The following is a 23102-nucleotide window of genomic DNA, read 5'->3' on the forward strand; positions in this document are numbered from 1 at the left end:
TGGGATACCCGATTTTCCACATTAAAAATGACCGCGGAATCCTTTCTTACATCCACAATGTATAAGCTTTTGACAAAATGATGAGGCCTCAAAAAGAGTTTTTCAAAAGTTATCCTCTTTGTCCCCGCCTGGAGTGGGTAGCATAAGAGCCAATCCCAAGCTCGTCTCCCTAAACACCTGCCTAAGTATATTGCATTATTTACATGCTGGAAAAGACTAGACCAAGTTGAGGGAATAGCCTCGAAAAGCCGTCCCTGTTGCGCAAATAGTTATTTTCTTGCTTCGTTAACCATGTTATACCCATCTGCTAAGTTTGTGTTATCTTACAGTAAAACCCCGGTGATTTAGTCTGATTAATCATCATTCTTTTTGTTAAAGTCACATCTTCAAATGCAACCAATGTCTCCCTCATAGTCTTTTCCCCCCTTTCAAGCAAAGAGAGAACCATATCACAACAGTTAAAGACATGGATAACAATAAGTGTTTCAGATCACCCAGATCACTCATTGCCTAGTGCATTTGAAAGGCCATTCATAGATATTAATCCAAAGTCTTTTGCCCTCCCAAACACAACGTCTACCCCTATGTCACGGAATAGCGAAAGAGTATTGACAACATCATCATTAACGACTGTTCGAATCATGACTCGTTTAAGTGCGTGTTTCACTGCATCAGACACATGCACCATGATTTTAGTGTCTGCCTCTAAATGTGAACTTGGTGCTGAACTTGAAATACATTACGTGGTGGATAAGATAGAATATCCTGACCATTTGTTGCTATAACTACCATACGCATCCAAGACTTCATCCACTCGTATTTCAATTTCAAGGTATTTTATTTAGGTAAGGACATAATACCCAATCAGCATACTCAGTAGGCCGCAATTCACAATCGGAGAGCTGATTTCCAACATTTACAAAGACTGTGGTATTGTTTCTCACATCTTAATAAATTCTGCAAAAACACATATTTTCTTGCCTTGTTAACCTAATCTGTTTCTTTTTTTTTTTATCTTCCAACAAAACCACGTATCGTTTTCAATGACATTAAACATCAAATCCATATGGTGATGTTGGCTGGTCAATCATCATTCTAAATGCTATAGTCACATCTTCAAACTCCATTAATGTCACCAACGCAGTTCCTTTTCCAGCGAACGTGTTATCTTTTAATGCCTAGTGCATTTGAAAGGTCATTGATTGATATATATCTTATACTTTTCCCCTTCTAAATGCAAACCAAAGTTTGTCTGCCCTATGTCACGGAATAGCGAAACAGCAATGACATCAGTATCGACTGTTTGAGTCATGACTCAGTTAAGTCTATGTTTCACTGCATCAGACACATCTATCTTGATTCTAGTGTCAGTCTCTTCGTGTAAACATGGTGCTAAACTTGAAACATCATCAAGTGGTGGATAACACTAAACATCCTGAGCATTTGTTGCTTCAACTACCTTGTACTCAAAATTGTATTGAGCAAGCTCCTGTGAATGAAAACTTAAAAGTTCTTTCTTACTGTCGTCATCTCTCAGAAAACTTTTCCATCTTTGAGGATGTTTTTAATCCTGGGTTCGTCTGTGTATTACCTTTCCCCTAAATGTTGCCCTTGCTTCTTTTAGCAGCTTTAAAACTACCAGTATTTCGCTATTCCGTAACAAAGGGGCAGACGAACTATTGATTGTATTTGGGGAGGCAAAAATCTTTGGATTAATATCTATCAATGGCCTTTCAAATGCACTAGGCAATGAGTGATCACACACTTTTATTTCTGACCAATACCTTATGACGGGTTGTGATACTGTTCTCTCTTTGCTTGAAAAGGAAAAAAAAAGACTGCGTGGGAGACATTAATGGTATTTAAAGATGTGACTTTAACATAAAGAATGATGATTGATCAGCCTAAATCACCGGGGTTGTACTGTACAAACTTATCAGATCTAACATGATTAACGAACCAAGAAAGTCAATTTTTGCACAAAAGGGAAATCTCATTTTAAGTGAGGCTATTCCCACGACTTGTTCTAGTCTTTTCAAGCATGTAAAACGTATAATATACTAATGCAGGTGTTTAGTGAGACGAGCTTTGGATTGACTCTTATGCTACATAGTCTTGTCACTAATGGATTGCGAAGGGAAAAAGAGGGTCCCTTTAAAAAAAAACTCTTTCTGAGACCTCATCATTTTTTCAGAAGCTTGTACATTATGGATGTAAGAAAGGATGCCGCGGTTATTTTTAATGTGTAAAATCGGGTCTCCCGTGCACTGCCTTGTGTGCATGTGGTGGTGATTGTGAATAAGCATGTATTCTTGGCCAAATAGAAGTAGTTTTAAATATTTTTTAGTACTATAGTGATTTTACTTTGTTTAAATCAATCTATCCAAAACTCTACATCGAAGAAATAGATTGAGGACTCATCTTTAAAATTTACGTCATATTTTTACCGGAAGTGTCAACTTTATATCTTAGCATTTACAACATGCTAGAATAAGTGGTTTTGGGGATAACTTAAAGCCAAAAGTTTAATGACCAGCACAAAATAAAATCATTTTCTTTACATTTTGAAGAAAGTTGAAAATTTGAATAAAAAATTGATATTTCTCTGTCCGCCATTTTGGATACTTCCGGAAGTAAGGGTTTTTAAGACATATGTCTTATACATTGTCTCCATCAGAAGCACCAAAGAAAGGTTCATACACAATGTAATTATAGCAGCAATACGTTAAAACACATTTCAATTACCCTCCCTAAAAAATAAGCTTATTTAAGTACAATGTCCGCCATATTGGATTTTAACCGGAAGTGGGGTTTCTGAAGACATCTAGTCTATTTTATTTATCCAAAAGTAGTAAAACACAAAGGTCTGTACCAAATATTATGATAGTAGCATGATAATAGAACATTTTTACACGCTAGTCTTCGATATTGGGCTGATTTAAGTATAACGTCCGCCATTTTGGATTTTACCGGAAGTGAGACATTTTTTTCAAATGCCTCCCTATCTGAAATAAAAGAGTAATAGTTGAGGAAGGTCTATTCCAAATTTCATGCTTGTAACAGGATGTGCACAATTTTTTACAAAGCCGCCGGACTAACTGGGACAACTGTCCGACCAGTCTGACATCTAGACGGATTAAGGCATCCATAAAAATAAGTCCCTACCTGTACTGTATATGGAAATTTTGGCAAATTCATGAAATAAAGTTTCCACAGAAAACCTTTTTCTCTGCGTAGACAAAAATTGGTATCCACTAAATTAACTGAATCCACAGCTTATCTCAGCTCACAATTTTATTATTTTTATTCTCAAAAACTAACTGATCTATAATGAGTTTAAAATTTTTAATATACCATTAATTGATGAACTTACAATATTTTTCTGGCAGACGACGCCCATGGCTGGTACCTTACTGTCATGTTATTACTATACCGCCACTGACCAGGGTAGGGCTACAAATTAACACAAATAAAGAAATAATTCATTATGGCCAATTGTGGCGTACATTTATGATTGCAATCCTTAAACGATGAAAAAAATACAAGATAAATTATTCAAGGACATGCTACCAAAATTTTAAATATTTGAGAAACCTCTCCTGTTGTCACATAACAAAAGGGTACGCAAATTGCACCTTCTTTAACCGACATTTATTTATGATCCAGATAAAAATTTCCATTTTTTTTTATTTATTTTTTTGTTGTTGTAGATGTATCCGTTTTAATATACAGTTCCACCAATTTAGTTTTGAATCCATATTAAATCATAGAAAATGGGTTTGATAAAAGATTTTTTAAAAACACTGAGACTACTAAAATAGAATCAGCATATAGATTTATTTATTAATCGGTCATGAATTATGCAACTTAAATGAGAAACAAGTTTATAAATTTCAAATTACTGTAAATTCAAAAATGAAATTATTGCGAGGTTTTATTATTGTGAAAAATGTGACAGGGTTATAAACGCAATAACTTAGACTCTCATTTTGAAATTTTTTATATGAATTAAACAGGATTTTTCTGGGCACACTACGTTTGCGCGCATTTGGGGATTAAAATGTTTTACGTTTGCGCGCAGCTTTTGATTACATTTGCGCGCACTCATTTTACAGGTAAACTCAGGTAAAAATATAAATAAAAATTAAATCAAATTGTAATTGACTATATATTATTTTTATTTTCATAATAAATCTGACTATCAATTATTAATTTTGAAAACCTTTCCTAAGTCAAATCATATATTGTTCATTGTGAATATTTCAGGATGAAAAGTGTTTCAACTTATAGTGTTCGTTTTTAAAATTAGTAAATAATTCAAATTAGTTTGTGAAGTTACACCAAGGTACAAACATGGAGTTTCGGCACGTACCGACATTTAAAGTAATGAATTTATCAATACTTTTAACTTTATTAAAGATAACAGCTATGTTTTAACATTTTAACATTTTCATATGTATATATTTCTAGGATGTATAGTGCTTGTGCATAATAAAACGGACTTATCTTGCTCGAAATCCCACTTCCATCTCATCGTTGGTGAGCAGGGGACTATGGCTAACAGGATTGAGTACTTATACTTATTAATAATTGAACAAATTATAAATAAATAAGTGTTATTACCTGTATTTACCTGAGTTTACCTGTCAAAAAAATGCGCGCAATTGTAATCAAAAGCTGCACGCAAACGTAATGATTTTTGCGCGCAAATGTAATGGTAATGCGCGCAAACGTAATGCATCGTTTTTCTCATAGTCGCAAAATTTAAAATCCCATTTTACTTTAAAATGACAAAATTGCATTAAAATAAATGCATGCATTATTTTCTGAATTTACAGTATGTCAATCCATCTTACCACATCAGATATATCAATCCACATTTGGTTATCATCAGTTCTACAACCAACAACTTCTCCTAATGCCCAAACCTCTCTTCCGTTTATCATACGATATAAATTGGCATTATTTTTTGTACATGTCCGGTTAGCATCAAGCCATGCTGATTTGTCCTCAAATAGTTTAACACATTTTTGTTCTATTAATATCCAGCCATCATCTCTGTTGCATAGTTCAAATGAATCTACAAAATAATATAATAGGAACCTGATGTTCAATAGATGTCATTTGTTGATGTGGTTCATAAGTGTTTCTCCCTTCTTGTTTTTTATATAGATTAGAATGTTGGTTTTCCCGTTTGAATGGTTTTACACTAGTATTTTTCGGGTCCTTTATAGCCTGCTGTTTGGTGTGAGCCAAGGCTCCTTTTTGAAGACTGTACTTTGACCTTTAATGGTTTACTTTTACAAATTGTAACTTGGATGGAGAGTTGTCTCATTGGTACTCATACCACATCTTCTTATATCTATAAATTCATTAAGTTTTTTTCCCCACCAAAACAAGTTATTTCTTAAAATTGTTAAAATCAAAAGTAAAAAAAGGAAATTAATAAAAAAAAAAAAACATCTGTTTTCTCCCCCTCATTTGCAGGATTTTTTTAAAATTAAAAATAAATATTCCTGAGGCTTAGCAGTTCATCTATAGACAAACTTTATTTATAATTCTAATATGACGTGCTTCTTTCTCTTTGTGAACAAACCCATGCTCTAAATCCAATAAAATTTGTTTGCACATGGGTATCTTGACTTGTTCAGAATAATGAATTTTATCAAATTATCATGCACTTAATATATTTCCATAACTTTGAAACACTTTCAAACTCTTAAATGGTGCACATGATGTTGCTAATTCATTTATTATGACTGTAAAGTCTTGCATTCCGAAATTGACATATTTGACCTAGATACGACAACCGTTCATGCTGGCTGTTCAAACTCCTCCCTCTGAAAAATGACAGTGCCAGCCGTTTGCTTTTTTACAAACAAAAAAAAGTTTGACAAAAATATAAAAAAATTGAAACCACATACACTTTATCGGCAAAGATCATTGGACATATAACAGTTAGGCAACATAAGTTTTTATTGAGAAGCTTAATATTTCCTTAACAATAGAACGTAATTAAATCGTTCAGCTGATTTTTACAGAGTTATCTCCCTGTAGTCTTATGTACCACCATTTAATGAAACTGTTTTACCTCTTGACTTGACACAAATGAGTCCGTTCCCTCGATTACAGTCATTCTGTTGTATCTGTCCAGTACAGGGTCTGTAGGAATATTTTCCCATTGTTAAGGCTTTATGGTGACCTTTAGTTGTACGTTTCTGTGTCTTTTGATATCTTTTTAAGAGTTGCCTCATTAGAAATCATACCACATTTTTTTTTTTATTGTGTAATTAGCATGGTAAAGTTTATCCATTTATAAGATCTAATACAAATGGATGTTCTTTATCAGAAATTTGATTTCAAAATGAAACAGTTTTTACCTCTTGACTTGACACAAATGATTCCGTTTCCTCGGTTACAGTCATTCTGATGTACCTGTCCAGTATAAGGTCTATAGGAGTACATTGTAGCACATCTGTGTCGTGCATCATTGGCTACACCAACCTTGTTCCTCAACCATTTCCTAAAATAATAAATACAATAAATCTGTGTCATGCATCATTGGCTACACCAACCTTGTTCCTCGACCATTTCCTAAAATTATAAATACAATAAATGAACAAAATGATTGTGTACTGAAATTTTCTTTTACAGCTCTTCTATTAAAGCATGCAAAACAAAACTTTGATCAAGTTGCTTGCTATGTTTGTTCTGATGTTTGCAAATAATTGGTAGGCAGAGTTTCAGTCTAGTTTATATATACTGGGAATTGATTGGACAATAGAAATTGACATGAAATGTAAATAATTTTTATTGTCCTATCAAATTCCTGTATGTAGTAAACAGACTGAAATAGACTACGTACCAGTTGTTAACAAAAATCCAAACAAACATAGCAAGCAAGATGAACAAAGGTTTGATTTGCATGCTATTATAGAAGAGCTGTAAGTAAGTCCCATGATATGTGATTAGGAATGATATGCCGGTGCCATGTACATTGTATGCAGCAGAATCTTATTACCCTTTCTGATTTCAGGAGGCATTCGTGTTGCTAAATCTAATTTTTCATTGTTGTGTTTTGTATACTTTTAACCTTGTTTGTATTTTTGTCATTTTTGTTTTTTTGTCATGACATAGATGCCATGACATGGTCAGTTTGTATTTCAACTTGGTTTGGATGTCCCTTTGATATTCATCAGCACTCTTCTATGATGATATTTATGTTAAAAGAAATTTTAGAACCAATACATGCATAGACATTTATTCAAAGCTGAATCTTTGAGCCATTGTTACCAATTACATGTATACTGTGGATTCATTTTTTTTGGGGTACAAAATTTGTCTGATTGAGGAAAACTAACATGGGCATTTGATTTTGTAGTTTTTCCGAAGTTTGCATTCAACCCAATAAAAATTTGTATTTTGTTGAAGATTTAAAGTGGTTCATTTAAGAAAGAATAAAACAGAATGATATTGTAGGAAAATCATAAATGGTTAACCATAATTCTTCAATGACTGCATGTTAACTTCCCTTTTTAAAGATCTTTGAAGTTTAGGACACTAAAAAGACTAGAAAACTTGTCATAAATCTATGACAGTATATACATACGTAGAATTGGCATCGTATGTTGTATTATCAATCCACGTCCATGTTTTATTTACACGTTGTAATCCTATCCAGAATTCCATCCGAGTACCATGAAATAGTTGAGCATCGATCCATTGCTAGAAAAAATAATTAAACTAAATGTGAAATAAACACAAGTGGTCTTTTCCTCACAAAAAAAATAAAATTACAGAAAGGTGATCACAGTACAATTTCTATAGACCACTTTTGAGTTACGTCTTTCACTGGAAAAAAACATCAATTATGCAAGCCTTTATGACATCAATAACCAGATAGAGGGGATAGTCTGTATCTGTGCACTATTAACGTTCATCAAGTGTCTTAGTGATCATAATTGTGCAGAGCTCATTGTCAATTATAAGAATTTAATTTGCTGAATAATTTGTGCAATATACATGATATAGCATCTGTCATCATATTTATCTAACCACTCGCTCAACATGGCAAAGAAAGTGATGATTCCTATAAACTCATGAGTAATGTTTACTAAAACCTAAGGGAATTGACAGAAATGCATCGAACTTGAAATTCTGTCTATTCTCAGTCTTCATTATTCCCAGTTACACGACCATGATGACAATAGATTGGATGGTTTATATGGTTTTTTTTAACATTTTGAATCATTCTTGATTTAAAAAATAAAGCACAGCAAATCAATAAAAATTAACATCAATTAATGCATAAAATAAAATTTGCGGCAATGAATAAGCATTTAATCATTATCAACATAACTGGTACCCAAACAGTGGCATAGCTTGCTTGCATGTATGCTCAGATGCTCAAGCATTCACATCATTTTGACAAAAAAAACTAGAGGCTCTAAAGAGCCTGTGTCGCTCTCCTTGGTCTATGTGAATACTAAACAAAGGACACAGATGGATTCAAGACAAAATTGTGGTTTGGTGATGGTGATGTGTTTGTAGATATTACTTTACTGAACATTCTTGCTGCTTACAATTATCTCTATCTATAATGAACTTGACCCAGTAGTTACAGTGGAAAATGTTAGTAAAATTTTACAAATTTTGTGAAAATTGTTAAAAAAAAATGACTATATGAAGGGCAATAACTCCTTAGGGGTCAATTGACCATTTTGGTCATGTTGACTTACTTTGCTGTACATTATTGCTGTTTACAGTTTATCTCTATCTATAATAATATTCAAGATAATAACCAAAAACAGCAAAAATTTCTTAAAATTACCATTTCAGGGGCAGCAACCCAACAACGAAATGTCCGATTCATCTGAAAATTTCAGGGCAGATAGATCTTGACGTGATGAACAATATTACCCCTGTTAGATTTGCTCTAAATGCTTTGGTTTTTGAGTTATAAGCCAAAAACTGCATTTTACCCCTATGTTCTAATTTTAGGCGTGGCGGCCATCTTGGTTAGTTGGCCGGGTCACCGGACACATTTATTAAACTAGTAACCCCAATGATGATTGTGGCCAAGTCTGGATTAATTTGGCCCAGTAGTTTCAGAGGAGAAGATTTTTGTAAAAGATTACTAAGATTTACGAAAAATGGTTAAAAATTGACTATAAAGAGCAATAACTCCTAAATTGGTCAACTGACCATTTTGGTCATGTTGACTTTTTTGTAAATCTTACTTTGCTGAACATTATTGCTGTTTACAGTTTATCTCTATCTATAATAATATTCAAGATAATAACCAAAAACAGTAAAATTTCCTTAAAATTACCAATTCAGGGGCAGCAACCCAACAACAGGTTGTCCGATTCATCTGAAAATTTCAGGGCAGATAAATTTTGACCGGATGAACAATTTTATTCCATGTCAGATTTGCTCTAAATGCTTTGGTTTTTGAGTTATAAGCGAAAAACTGCATTTTACCCCCATGTTCTATTTTTAGCCATGGCGGCCATTTTGGTTGGTTGACCGGGTCACCAGACACATTTTTAAAACTAGATACCCCAATGATGATTGTGGCCATGTTTGGTTTAATTTGGCCCAGTAGTTTCAGAGGAGAAGATTTTTCTAAAAGATGACTAAGATTTACGAAAAATGGTTAAAAATTGACTATAAAGGGCAATAACTCCTAAAGTGGTCAACTGACCATTTTGATCATGTTGACTTATTTGTAGATCTTACTTTGCTGAACATTATTGCTGTTTACAGTTTATCTCTATCTATAATAATATTCATGATAATAACCAACTAGAGGCTCTAAAGAGCCTGTGTCGCTCACCTTGGTCTATGTGACTATTAAACAAAGGAAGCAGATGGATTCATGACAAAAGTGTATTTTGGTGATGGTGATGTGTTTGTACATCTTACTTTACTGAACATCCTTGCAGCTTACAATTATCTCTATCTATAATGAACTTGGCCCAGTAGTTTCAGTGGAAAATTTTAGTAAAAATTTACAATTTTATAAAAATTGTTGAAAATTGACTATAAAGGACAATAACTCCTTAGGGGGTCAATTGACCATTTCGGTCATGTTGACTTATTTGTAAATCTTACTTTGCTGAACATTATTGCTGTTTACAGTTTATCTCTATCTATAATAATATTCAAGACAATAACCAAAAACAGCAAAATTTCCTTAAAATTACCAATTCAGGGGCAGCAACCCAACAACGGGTTGTCCGATTCATTTGAAAATTTCGGGGCAGATAGATCTTGACCTGATAAACAATATAACCCCTGTTAGATTTGCTCTAAACGCTTTGGTTTTTGAGTTATAAGCCAAAAACTGCATTTTACCCCTATGTTCTATTTTTAGCCATGGCGGCCATCTTGGTTGGATGGCCAGGTCATCGGACACATTTTTTAAACTAGATACCCCAAAGATGATTGTGGATAAGTTTGGATTAATTTGGCCCATCAGTTTTAGAGGAGAAGATTTTTGTAAAAGATTACTAAGATTTACGAAAAATGGTTAAAAATTGACTTTAAAGGGCAATAACTCCTATATGGGTCAACTGACCATTTCGGTCATGTTGACTTATTTGTAAATCTTACTTTGCTGAACATTATTGCTGTTTACAGTTTATTTCTATCTATAATAATTTTCAAGATAATAACCAAAAACAGTAAAATTTCCTTAAAATTACCAATTCAGGGGCAGCAACCCAACAACGGGTTGTCCGATTTATCTGAAAATTTCAGGGCAGATAGATCTTGACCTGATAAACGATTTGACCCCCGTGTCAGATTTGCTCTAAAGGCTTTGGTTTTTGAGTTATAAGCCAAAAACTGCATTTTACCTCTATGTTCTATTTTTAGCCATGGCGGCCATCTTGGTTGGATGGCCGGGTCATCAGACACATTTTTTAAACTAGATAACCAAAAGATGATTGTGGATAAGTTTGGATTAATTTGGCCCAGTAGTTTCAGAGGAGAAGATTTTTGTAAAAGATTACTAAGATTTACGAAAAATGGTTAAAAATTGACTATAAAGGGCAATAACTCCTATATTGGTCAACTGACCATTTCGGTCATGTTGACTTATTTGTAAATCTTACTTTGCTGAACATTATTGCTGTTTACAGTTTATTTCTATCTATAATAATTTTCAAGATAATAACCAAAAACAGTAAAATTTCCTTAAAATTACCAATTCAGGGGCATCAACCCAACAACAGGTTGTCAGATTCATCTGAAAATTTCAGGGTAAATAGATCTTGACCTGATAAACAATTTTACCAATTGTCAGATTTGCTCTAAATGCTTTGGTTTTTAAGTTATAAGCCAAAAACTGCATTTTACCCCTATGTTCTATTTTTAGCCGTGGCGGCCATCTTGGTTGGTTGGCCGGGTCACCGGACACATTTTTTAAACTAGATACCCCAAAGATAATTGTGGCCAAGTTTGGATAAATTTGGCCCAGTAGTTTCAGAGGAGAAGATTTTTGTAAAAGATTACTAAGATTTACGAAAAATGGTTAAAAATTGACTATAAAGGGCAATAACTCCTATATGGGTCAACTGACCATTTCGGTCATGTTGACTTATTTGTAGTCTGATCATCTTACTTTGCTGAACATTATTGCTGTTTACAATTTATCTCTATCTATAATAATATTCAAGATAATAACCATATAACGGCAAAATTTCCTTAAAATTGCCAATTCAGGGGCAGCAACCCAACAACCGGTTGTCCGATTCGTCTGAAAATTTCAGGGCAGATAGATCTTGACTTAATAAACAATTTAACCCCATGTCAGATTTGCTCTAAATGGTTCGGTTTCAGAGTTATAAGCCAAAAACTGCATTTTACCCCTATGTTCTATTTTTAGCCATGGCGGCCATCTTGGTTGGTTGGCCGGGTAACCGAACACATTTTTTAAACTAGATACCCCAATGATGATTGTGGCCAAGTTTGGTTAAATTTGGCCCAGTAGTTTCAGAGGAGAAGATTTTTGTAAAAGTTAACGACGACGGACGATGGGACGACGCCGGACGACGGACGCCAAGTGATGAGAAAAGCTCACTTGGCCCTTCGGGCCAGGTGAGCTAAAAACAGCAAAATTTCCTTAAAATTACCATTTCAGGGGCAGCAACCCAACAACGAAATGTCCGATTCAACTGAAAATTTCAGGGCAGATAGATCTTGACCTGTTGAACAATATTACCCCATGTCAGATTTGCTCTAAATGCTTTGGTTTTTGAGTTATAAGCCAAAAACTGCATTTTACCCCTATGTTCTATTTTTAGCCATGGCGGCCATCTTGGTTGGTTGGCCGGGTCACCGGACACATTTTTTAAACTAGATACCCCAATGATGATTGTGGCCAAGTTTGGTTAAATTTGGCCCAGTAGTTTCAGAGGAGAAGATTTTTGTAAAAGTTAACGCAGGACGACGACGACGACGGACGACGACGGACGCCGGACGCCAAGTGATGAGAAAAGCTCACTTGGCCCTTTGGGCCAGGTGAGCTAAAAAATAAAAAAATAAATAAATGTAATTGCATGTGTTCGCAGCAGACACACACAGAGGTATCCGAAGTAACAATGGTGAGGATATGAGAATAGCTGAAAATCATTTTGGAAGTAGTATGTGTGCATGGTCCTTCCTTTACGATCATTCACTTTATGTAACCAATATGGATAAATCGCAGAAAAGTGTTTAGGTTGTAGCGCATCTTCAGCTACAGGAAGCGCAAAGCTGGGGTGATTATACGCAGACCTGCAGACATGTTTGGTGTGAAATTGAGCCAAGCCCATCAATGACCAGGCAACGTAAATTATTAGTTCAAAACTAAACCATCATATCCTGATTTTTTTTCTGTGACATGAAAAACGACGTGATAAAATTTCCATTAGTATTTGTAATGAAGAGTGATCATTCCTGGGCTTATAAATACCTGTTTCCATCTAGGCCGTACAAATATTAATCTTATTTTCAACAAAAGAACAGAGTTTCAATGTCCCTGCATTGTTCATATTTTATCTATGGGCATTGCTGGTGACATAAGTTTCACAAAAATCTAGAAAGAATTGTACACATAGCAGCGCTAACAAGATGATGATTGGACGGACAGACACCCGGTATTTTCATGTCCCCTGCAACGCATTAACACAAGTAATAAAAAACGCCATAAAGAGGCTCATATTCCAGGAAAGGGGGTCACTTTGGTTCCTACATTCCAAAGTTCCATATACATAGGTGCCGCGCTGATATGGGTCCCTTTTTGAGATTTCAAATATAAAAAAATTGAGAATTGATGTGAAACTTTGACATCAAATATTTCCAATTGAATGATGGTAGTCTCGAGAGAAATAACAAAATTCTGTTAAAAATATATATATATATTGGTGGGTATTTTGAAATTAATCAAAAATCTAGCCAGTTTCGGAATGTAGGGTGACATATATTTCTGCATTAAATGGTCCCAACTTCCCATTAACATCATTTCAACCCTGGCTATACCACTGCCCAACAAATCATAAAATTAAACTTTACCATTCTAGTCATCTCCCTTGTAAACAAGCCTTAGTGTGCTACCAATAATTTCATGGCAAACAGATGAACAACAAATAGATCAGACTAATTTAGTAATTTGTTTTATAAGTCATTGGCATTAGGTAATAAGGGAACAACTAAAAATGAGTTGAAGAAAAAAATGAAATGCCATCTGGCCATGGCAAATATGAAAAATACGAAAAAAATATAAACATGGTCAAACATTTAAAACCTACAAAACTATTAACGACAAAGAAATTAAAATATACAAAAAACCTACAATGTAGGTACTCTATATTTGTACTACTGCTGTTGATCTTGTTTTATTTTAATTATATTTATCAAAGTTGTACATATATCGATGCTAGTTTGTTATGTTTGATAAGGTACATGTGTTTATGCTATTTATAGAAAGGTCTGTTTGATTGGATTTTTCGAGTTTGCAGGAAGAATTTCGATAGTAGTTAAAGTCATTTAAGTCATTGCAGTCAAGTGTTCTAGATGCTTTTTTCCAAATAAATAATTATAAAAATTATTCATTTACAGGTTGATAGTCCAAGAGGAGTCGCTAATATTGATGTGGCAGTGCTAGTTTTTATTGTATTTTTTATTGTTAGAGACAGACAATTCTCATTGATATAAATGAATTACGCGTACTTATTACTTGAATTAAAATGCACTTGACCTTCGCAAGTGGCTACTCCCATGTGAGAGTTTTGTATTATATTGATAAATGATTTTTTTTTATTATGTTTTATGTTCGGTTAAGGTTACAAGTTAGAACATAAAAGAAATGTATAAAATGTGAACTCAAATGACCTTATGGTCTAGGTGCATTTTGTAACATGATTAAAAATCATGTATTATATAACAAGACATATCATATATATACGTACACATGATGAACATGATAATATAAACTATGATAAACTTTCAGTCTGCTATCTATGTTTGATTAATATATACAAGATGATTACCTATATAAATTATGTACTGATAATCCTAAGTATTATAGTATATATAACATTGCAGGTCATTATAATACACTTACAACAATCAGACAATAACTTGAATATTCAATAAGGGTGAAGGATGGTACCTATTCAAATGTTTAAACCCGCTGCATTTTTTTGCACCTGTCCTAAGTCAGGAATCTGAAGTTCAGTAGTTGACATTTGTTGATGAGGTTCATAAATGTTTTGCATTTTTCATATAGATTAGACTGTTAGTTTTCTCCTTTGAATGGTTTTACAATAGTCATTTTGGGGGCCCTTTATAACTTGCTATTTTGAGTGAGCCTAACTCTGTGTTGTAGACCGTACTTTGAAAATTAATAAAAAAAAATTAATGTGAATATTATGCAGCTAGAATGCTAGATATGCAACAGAATAATAAGAACTTCTGCTCTTTGGTTGGGTTGTCGTCTCTTTGACACATTCCCCATTTCCTAGACTGAATTTTTCGGTTTCCTGTGTTCATATTTCACCTTTCCCATATTTCATTTTCCTAATTTTGACCTTTGATATTTTTTATTTTTTTGGATACGGCGTTAAAAAAAATTAAATGAAAAATCCAAATGATAAATATGAAATATAAAATGTCAAAAATAAACATTGAGAGACAGTCTACCCATTTCCATACCCCTGGTATTTAACCCTTGTGGTGACAATATATGTAGATACATGTACTACATCTAAAAAATCTACTCTTCAATCTTAGTTTTATTTATCTTTTATAAACTGACCTTTTGTTTCTCATTATGGAAAACATACATAGATGCATTTCTTGATGAGCATGTAATTTCTGCATCTGTATATCTGAATCTATTCTCAGAAATGTAATAACAGTCTCCTTTGTATTCTTTCCAATTTACAGGACATGCAGCCTCACTTTGATTTGCTGTAGAATAAAATAGAGAAAATTAGCTGAACTTTATGCATACTAGTATTGTACTTATCCATTTTCTTTTTCTTTAAAATACCCCCTAACAATCACATGCTTTATAAATACAATGAAATATAAAGATTATGGATATACATGTAAGTGGTATGATTACCAATGTGAATGAAAATCTCCACATTTAACTCAATGATGTGGATGTAAACAACTATTAATCTTCATACAGCCTTTAACAATGAGCAAATCTCATTTCTATAATCAGCACACTGATTTATCATTTTATGAATTTAAGGATTGTAGGTACAATGTGCACGCTTTTTCAGCTTTAGTCAACACATGAAACAAATCGAAGTTCTGTATTCCATCATTTTTCAATAAGCACTGGTTATATACAGTCTTCACGCTGAACGGCAACCCAGGCAGCACAGGCTTGTAAAATTGCTCTCATATCTACAGGCCAACAGAAACTTACAAAAAAATTGAGCTCCTGGCCTGTATTTTAAACAGTTCATTGTGAAGACTGTATGTAGTCTGAATATGGTTAGGAAACACACATATTTTGTTTTTTTTGGTAGTGGCTATTTGGCTGGTTATGTTAAATATATCTTAATTTAAGCTAGAAGTGGCTATTTGACCGGCACCAGCAACATAGTGAATTTATTGCTGGTCCTAAAAAAAATGAAAATATGTGATTTTGTTGGCATTAGGTAAGCAGAAGCCAAGTAAATAACTATTTTGTTAACAAATATGCAATTCAATTTCAAATAACTGACTATTACATTGTATTATTTCAAAAGCAAGTCTAATTTAAATGATTTTTGATTTTTGAAGCTATGTGATTGACTTTGTTATGTTGTATAATATTTTATCAAATTTATGATGCAATGAGATTTTTAACTTTTAGTTTTGTTTATAAAACACAGTTAAAAACATGAAATTTGAATCTAATACATCATGTACATTCATAACATTAGACATTCATTGACTGATTTTAGAAATAATTACAAGTACATGTTTGAAATCATTTTTTACAGTTTAGATATGATTTTATTGCAACAAATGATCGATGTTCAATATATATATTATATTTTTCTTGCTATACATTCTTATAAGTTATTTATACTTTGGCTGATAAATGTTTTATAAGAATTATATGTGTCTCAAAGGATGTAACTTTAGCTGTTTACAACAGGGCTTTCTAAAGTAGCCGGCAGACGGCTGATTTCAGCCGTTTATGGTGGCTTCAAGTGCTGACTACTTCACTGACAAAAATATAAATTCAAAAAGAAAAAAATATCTTATTCAAATGTTTACAGGCAGCCGAGAGACGTATTTTCACAAAGTCACGGTCAGTGTTAACCTTGGGCTAAATATAAAATTGAGAATGGAAATGGGGAATGTGCCAAAGAGACAACAACCCGACCATAGTTCACATGAATTCAGGTCACTGATTGGTTGTCTATTAAAAGTCAGAATGCATCGTTTCTTTTCAAAGATAACAAGAGAGACGTTCCGGTGGTCATTGAACGATAACAATAGAGACGTTTTGATGGTCATTAACCATTTAAATATGCGTAACTAACAGTCTTTGGAGAAAAAAGGGGGGTCATTTGTTTACAAATGCACGTAGTTATGCAAATAAATCGATCAAGATTTCTAACAAATCAGATTATTATATAAATAAAACTCCTTTAAAAGCAAATTAATTTTAAGCATAAGGTAAAGAAAATAAAAAACAAACTATAACATAAAAAAAAAAATGAAATTTCTTTGAGATTTTTTTTTTTCTTTAATTTCATACATAAAAAATGGTCATTTGAAAGATGAAATTAGGTGCCAGGAGATTGCGAGAATGCAGGATTTTGCTCTATTAATGCCAGAGCATCTAGGGGCCTTAAGTGGCCCCCAGACCCCCTGCCGCTGAACGCATGTTACAGCCACCTATAATTTTAATTTAGCCTTCTACTTCAATTTCAATGGAAAGCCCTGTTACAAATGTACATCCGTAATTATTCTATTCTTTTATAAATGTTGACAGTGCACATAATTTTTCATAGTGCGTCTTTTCAAAAGTAAATACTAAATTTCAATCAGAACCAATTAACACAATAGCAACTGCCTTTTTATTTGGCCTTATACATATATTCTCACCACCACGGTTTACTAAAAGGGGTATCAGGGGTTAAATAATCCACTAGCCCGACGCCCAGGACTAGAACATTTACGCCTCGGGCAATCAAAATTTGTAACCCAATATGCCCGACGGACTAGTAACAAAAAATTCTTGGCGTTTCCAAAATAGATACTAAGATAGCGGAAAATCCCTTCATTCCTATTCTATCTTAGCCAATCAGATTCAATTACGTCATCTGGGATTCCAAGCATTTGAACTGGTTTGAACAGGTCCGGTTGTACAGTTACATGTTTTAAAAATAGAACAAATAACTCTGGGTGGCCCGGTATCATGCATTGATCGCAATATCTCGTACTTTCAATATCAATTTCTCAGTACAGGGGGGTATTGTACATTGCTTCTGTTGAGATTTTCAATTAACGGTACCAGGGGTATTATGTATTGGTCTTGTCGGACAACTGTTGAACACGAAACAATACAACAAAATATTTCAAAATATTTTAGTACGGGCACCCCAGGAACTTTGACAGTTTCAAAGCGAAAATCAGTAGATGAAAGGGGTACAGTACTAATGAGGTTGAAAATTCATCCCAAAAAAATGCAAAAAACGATTGGGAAAAGAGGAAAATAACATTTACAGTGACATGGACAGAAAGATTCCCCTGGGCAAGGTTGGCTGTGGCGCCGGGATGAAAAACCAGAGACCATGTTGTGTGAATATTGCGGGTTTTCCCGAGCACGCCAATACAAGGTTTGCCTTGTATTTGGGGACAACAAATACAAGAATTAAACCACTTGTTTCACACGATAAAACCAATGAACATGTTATCTGTGCCAGAAAATATTTAACAACCCATGGTACTACAACGGATAAAAATGAAGTAGTTTAATACAGTGTATAATGTCCCCATTAAAACATGACACCCACCCAGGTCACCCTGTATTATGCAGCAAACTCTGATTTGTTAGGCATACTTGGGCTAGCACTAGCAGTTCTTCAAACGGCTAGTAAAATCCTGCTGCCAATAAGTCCTGGGCTAGTTAGCTGTAACAAAAAAATTTAATCCCTGGGTATACATATATGGTCAGGCCCAAAAAAAATTATGTGTGTTTACTGTACCCCTCAATTAAAGTTTTTTTAACTTATTCAGTTATTGTTTTGGTAAAAAAAAAACTTCTCTCTAAAAATAGACTAAAATAGCTGCTTTTGACCATTCTTCTTGTGGTGATGATATATCTACCCTATTGAATAAGTATTAAAGGTAATTTAGACTGTATGTTTTTCTTCCGCTGAGAAATGCATCAACGTGTAAATCATGGGATTATGCACCATTCTCAAACTGTCAAATCCAAATTTACTACTTTCCCGCCATACATTTTGTAGTTACGTCCCCTTATCAAAATCGTACCGGGTATAAATTACGGAAATTTTATATTAAAAAAAGGGGGGACAGAGAATGTGACACATTAGCTTCTTAGAAAGTTAGCAGGGCCGTAACTACCTATGAGGCAGGGGAGGCAGTTGCCTGCCCTGAATTTTCGACACCAAAATTTTTTGTTTGAAGTAATAAAGTGCAATATTGACAATATGTACGAGAACTTGAATTTATATTATAGAGTGGGAGGACAGGGGTAAGGGAGACAGGGAGAAAGGGGGTAGGAGAAAGGAGAAATGGGGTGGGAGAAAGGAGAAAGGGGGTAGGAGAAAGGAGAGGAAGGTTGGGAGAAAGGAGAAAAAGTTGGAGAAAGGAGAAAAAATAAAATATCTCTCCTTTTAAAAAATTTTCTAATATTTCAAGAAAAAATATCTCAAAAGGAGATGTTTTATTCTAATGGGAGAAAGGAGAACGAGGGTAGGAGAAAGGAGAAGAGGGGTGGGAGAAGGGAGAAGGGTACCCCCCTGTCCTCCCCCTCATTATAAACAACACAAGTTTACAGTTTTAACAGTGTTATCATGATACTTGATATATGCGTCATTTTCGATTTTTGATCGAAAGTGAACCGTTTCAGTATTTGTATTTTGTATTTTTTTTTGTTCGTGTGGCCGTCCGTCTGTTATTCAGTATTCGTACGAGAGCACACATGAAACTTTGTTTTCGACAATTTTGAATAAAACTTAACTAATCACATTTATTTGGCTCAATTGAGCAGAGGGAGTTCCCTTTAAATTGTGAATTTTATGATATCGGGAATTCGTTACCGGCTGAAACAGCTGTTTTAACCGCTTCTCCCGATCGTACGAGAATATTATGGTCCATGCCTTAGTAGCTAAACACCCCCATTCGTTGTAGCAGGGAATTTCTATATTAAATATATATTTGACTGTATTTAAAGTCCCTGTTTTTAGTTATATACATGTCTGTTGAGCTTTCAACAATATTGAAATTCATGGTCCTCGATAAAAAAAAATATCTTTCGTTCCATGATCTTAGTTGCTTTATATATTTTTTTTAACTTACCAGTTTGATTTCTAAAACAAAATATCTTGGAATAGTTATACAGGTAATAATTGTTTGCATAAAAATTGCTTCCATTTTACTGATGTTTCTTAAAGTAAGGAAATCGAAGAAAAACGGGTCATTTTGAGAAAAAAATCCGTGGTCACAATGTATTTTTATTAATGTTAATAATTATAGGCCAAATTACAGCCTTCAAGACGGAGCCTTGGCTCACCCCGAACAGCAATCTCAGCTTGTTTTTGCATAAAAATTGTTTCCAGGTTCAAGCAATACTGATGTCTCTTAGAGTAAGGAAAACGAAGGAAAACGGGTCATTTCTAGCCATTTTACTGAGAGAAAAAAAATCGGCGGCCCTCAAACCCCTGCCTCCCCTGAATTAGAACCCTAGTTACGGCGCTGGTTAGTATAACCGCTTGTTGGCATTTTGTCATGACTATCTTAAAAAAAATAAGTCGGAAAGAGGGGTGTTTGTATGAGTCGGGGAAAAAAATCAAATAGCGCGAATTACATTTTTTAAGTTTTGTCTACCAGTAGACTAGTTTTTCTTCGCTACCAATCAAAATTTTTTTTTTCTTCAAAATTTAACCCTATAAAGTATTGGGAAAATCTGGATTCAGAATATTTGTTTATATCAACTGCTTGACCACAATTTTTTTCTCTCCGATAGCCCCCTCCCCAAGTTTTCCCTTGAAGTTAAATGGTCGTTCCCATACTACATATATATTTCCTTTAAAAATTGAAGCATATAGACAGAGACATTAGTGTCTCTGATATTGTATAGGATCCTTCCATATGAGCCCAACAACGATCTAACACGTACATATAGTAGGGATGCACAGGGGGCTAAAATATGAGGTTCTGTGTCCAGGCTCCGCTTGGCAGTGACTGTGTCTACCGTGATCCGCCGGATTGATAGCTGAGACTACTATAACACAACTATATATAATATGGATTAGAGTAATCTCGGATGTTATATACACTGATTTATGCGAAAGCACTCTATTGCAAGCCGTTATGGAATCTATTCCCTAGTTTATTAATATTTAAAAAAAAAAACATCTCCCACACGTCTATCACCGTAAACAAACAAAAAATAAAAATCTCGAGCTCACTCACATACTTACTGAAACAAAACAAAACAACCTATCTTATTCATGTTTGCACTGCATGCAAACAAAACAACCCATCTCACTTACGCTCGCCTGTATCTTCTGTGTTTTTGAAAATCATGTAAAATAAGATTAAATTCATAATAGATAGTATTAAATACCCTAATAATGATTTAGGTCAACTTTGGTTTAATTTGGCCCTGTAGTTAAATAAAAACAGGTCATCTTATCATAATCATTTAGTCTTACAATATAGTTACCGAAGACCTCTCATCATTATTCAAATTATTTTCAATTTTGCCATTTGAAATTGTGTTTTTTTACAATTCAAAGTGCCCTTAGACTTCTATAGTTTGCCCTTGTGTTCTATGTTTAGGTTGGTTGAACGACAGGGTTATCGGATACGTTTTTCAATCAAGATACCCTATTGAAAACTGTGGGTAACTTTAATTCTATTTGGTCCAGTAGATTGAGGGGAGAAGATTTTTGTAAAAGATTCCACAAAAATACTACAAAGGGCAATAATTCTTAAAGGGGTCAGTTAACAATTTTGATCACATTAACTTATTTGTAGATAGTACTTTCGTGAGCATTATTGCTGTTTATCGTTTATCTCTACCTATAATAATATTTCAGATGACCAAAAACTGTCAAATTTCCTTAAAATTACCTGTTAAGGGGAAGCAACCCAACTACGTATTGTCTGATTTGTCTGAAAATTTTAGGGCAGATAGATCTTAACCTGATGAAATTTTTTACCCACTTCGTTGTTGCTCTTAATGTTTTATTTTCAGAGATTTATACCGTGGGGCAAAAACTGCATTCTATCCCAATGTCCGATTTTTTAGCCATGATGTCGGACATGTGAATGGCAGAAGGGAGACATCGGACACATTTTTAAAAATAAATACACAAAGACAACGTTGGCCAAGTTTGGTGAAATTTGTCTCATTAATATCAGGGGAGAAGATTTTTTTTAAAGATTACAAAAATTTACAAACAAATATTAAAAAATTTTAAAGCTAGAGGAAAAGATTTTAATTTTAAAAAAATCGGACGACGGACGACGAACGATGAACATCAAGTGAAGAGAAAACTGACTTGGTTCATTGGGCGAGGTGAGCTTAAAAAAAGAGGGGGACAAAGCTCAGTCAGCGACACATACTACAAGAAACTTTAAAATCTAGGTAAACATTTATTGATAGTTCGATTTGTCACATATCACATGTATTGATTAAGTTATTTCTTTTAAAAGTGTAAGCCGTGTCTGTTTTACAAACGTTTATCGTCGAGTGTTTTTCCGAAATTATTAATATTATACTATACTGAAAACTGGAACTAGGATTAGTCCAGCTCGTTCATTCAGTATCTAACAGGGCGGAACGACAACTCTGTACAGTGTATTTTCCCTGGTTGTACGTTTCACACGACTTTTAATAATCATATCTTACCCAAAAAGAAAAGAAGAAAAACTAAAACAGTTTCCACTAAAATCCTCATAGTTGCGACTATTTCATGGTTGATCTATTTCACTTATTAATAAATATTTATGAATGTTGTGTTAAAGTATCTTTAAAATCAATGTTGATGGACTTCAGTCTCAATGTTTATCAGTAATAAATACTTATATCTAATTGTTGAGATAATTCGGGACAGGTACTTATTTCTCAATATTTGTTTTGATTTGATCTTTTCCCCGACGTTTGCTTTTGATATATACAAAAAAGAATGCAAAGGTGTGACGGCCAGACTATCCCCATCTTGTTTTTTAAAACATGTTAACTAATTTTGTGTTAAAATATGGATGTGCAGTAGGAAAATGAGGTATTCGCAAGAATCTGTTTTAACATAGCATACTTTTCATTTTGTATTATATATATTATAATAACACGGAAAATTAATTAATACACATGGTATTTCAAAAATGTACATGTATCTGAT

The 23102-nt window shown here is 33.8% G+C and overlaps 1 protein-coding gene across 4 annotated transcripts in view; it reads right to left on the reverse strand.

The window, feature by feature from the left end:
• LOC139486007 (uncharacterized) overlaps nucleotides 1–22758 on the reverse strand; it is a 189958-nt gene extending 167200 nt beyond the window's left edge. For 3 of the 4 annotated variants that reach the window (XM_071270688.1, XM_071270689.1, XM_071270687.1), the window contains exons 1-6: nucleotides 22613–22758; nucleotides 15305–15459; nucleotides 7610–7725; nucleotides 6381–6523; nucleotides 4857–5080; nucleotides 3374–3453 (exon numbers count right to left, since the gene is read on the reverse strand). In XM_071270688.1, coding sequence (XP_071126789.1) covers nucleotides 3374–3453; nucleotides 4857–5080; nucleotides 6381–6523; nucleotides 7610–7725; nucleotides 15305–15459; nucleotides 22613–22661 — 767 coding nt within the window. In that variant the 5' untranslated portion in view covers nucleotides 22662–22758. Of the gene's footprint in view, nucleotides 1–3373; nucleotides 3454–4856; nucleotides 5081–6380; nucleotides 6524–7609; nucleotides 7726–15304; nucleotides 15460–18834; nucleotides 18950–22612 lie in introns of those variants that run through there. The other variant, XM_071270691.1, reaches the window with a different exon arrangement.
• Nucleotides 22759–23102: the final 344 nt, after the last annotated feature.

The sequence above is a fragment of the Mytilus edulis genome, chromosome 8, assembly GCF_963676685.1.
Source record: "Mytilus edulis chromosome 8, xbMytEdul2.2, whole genome shotgun sequence".
Classification (NCBI taxonomy): domain Eukaryota; kingdom Metazoa; phylum Mollusca; class Bivalvia; order Mytilida; family Mytilidae; genus Mytilus; species Mytilus edulis.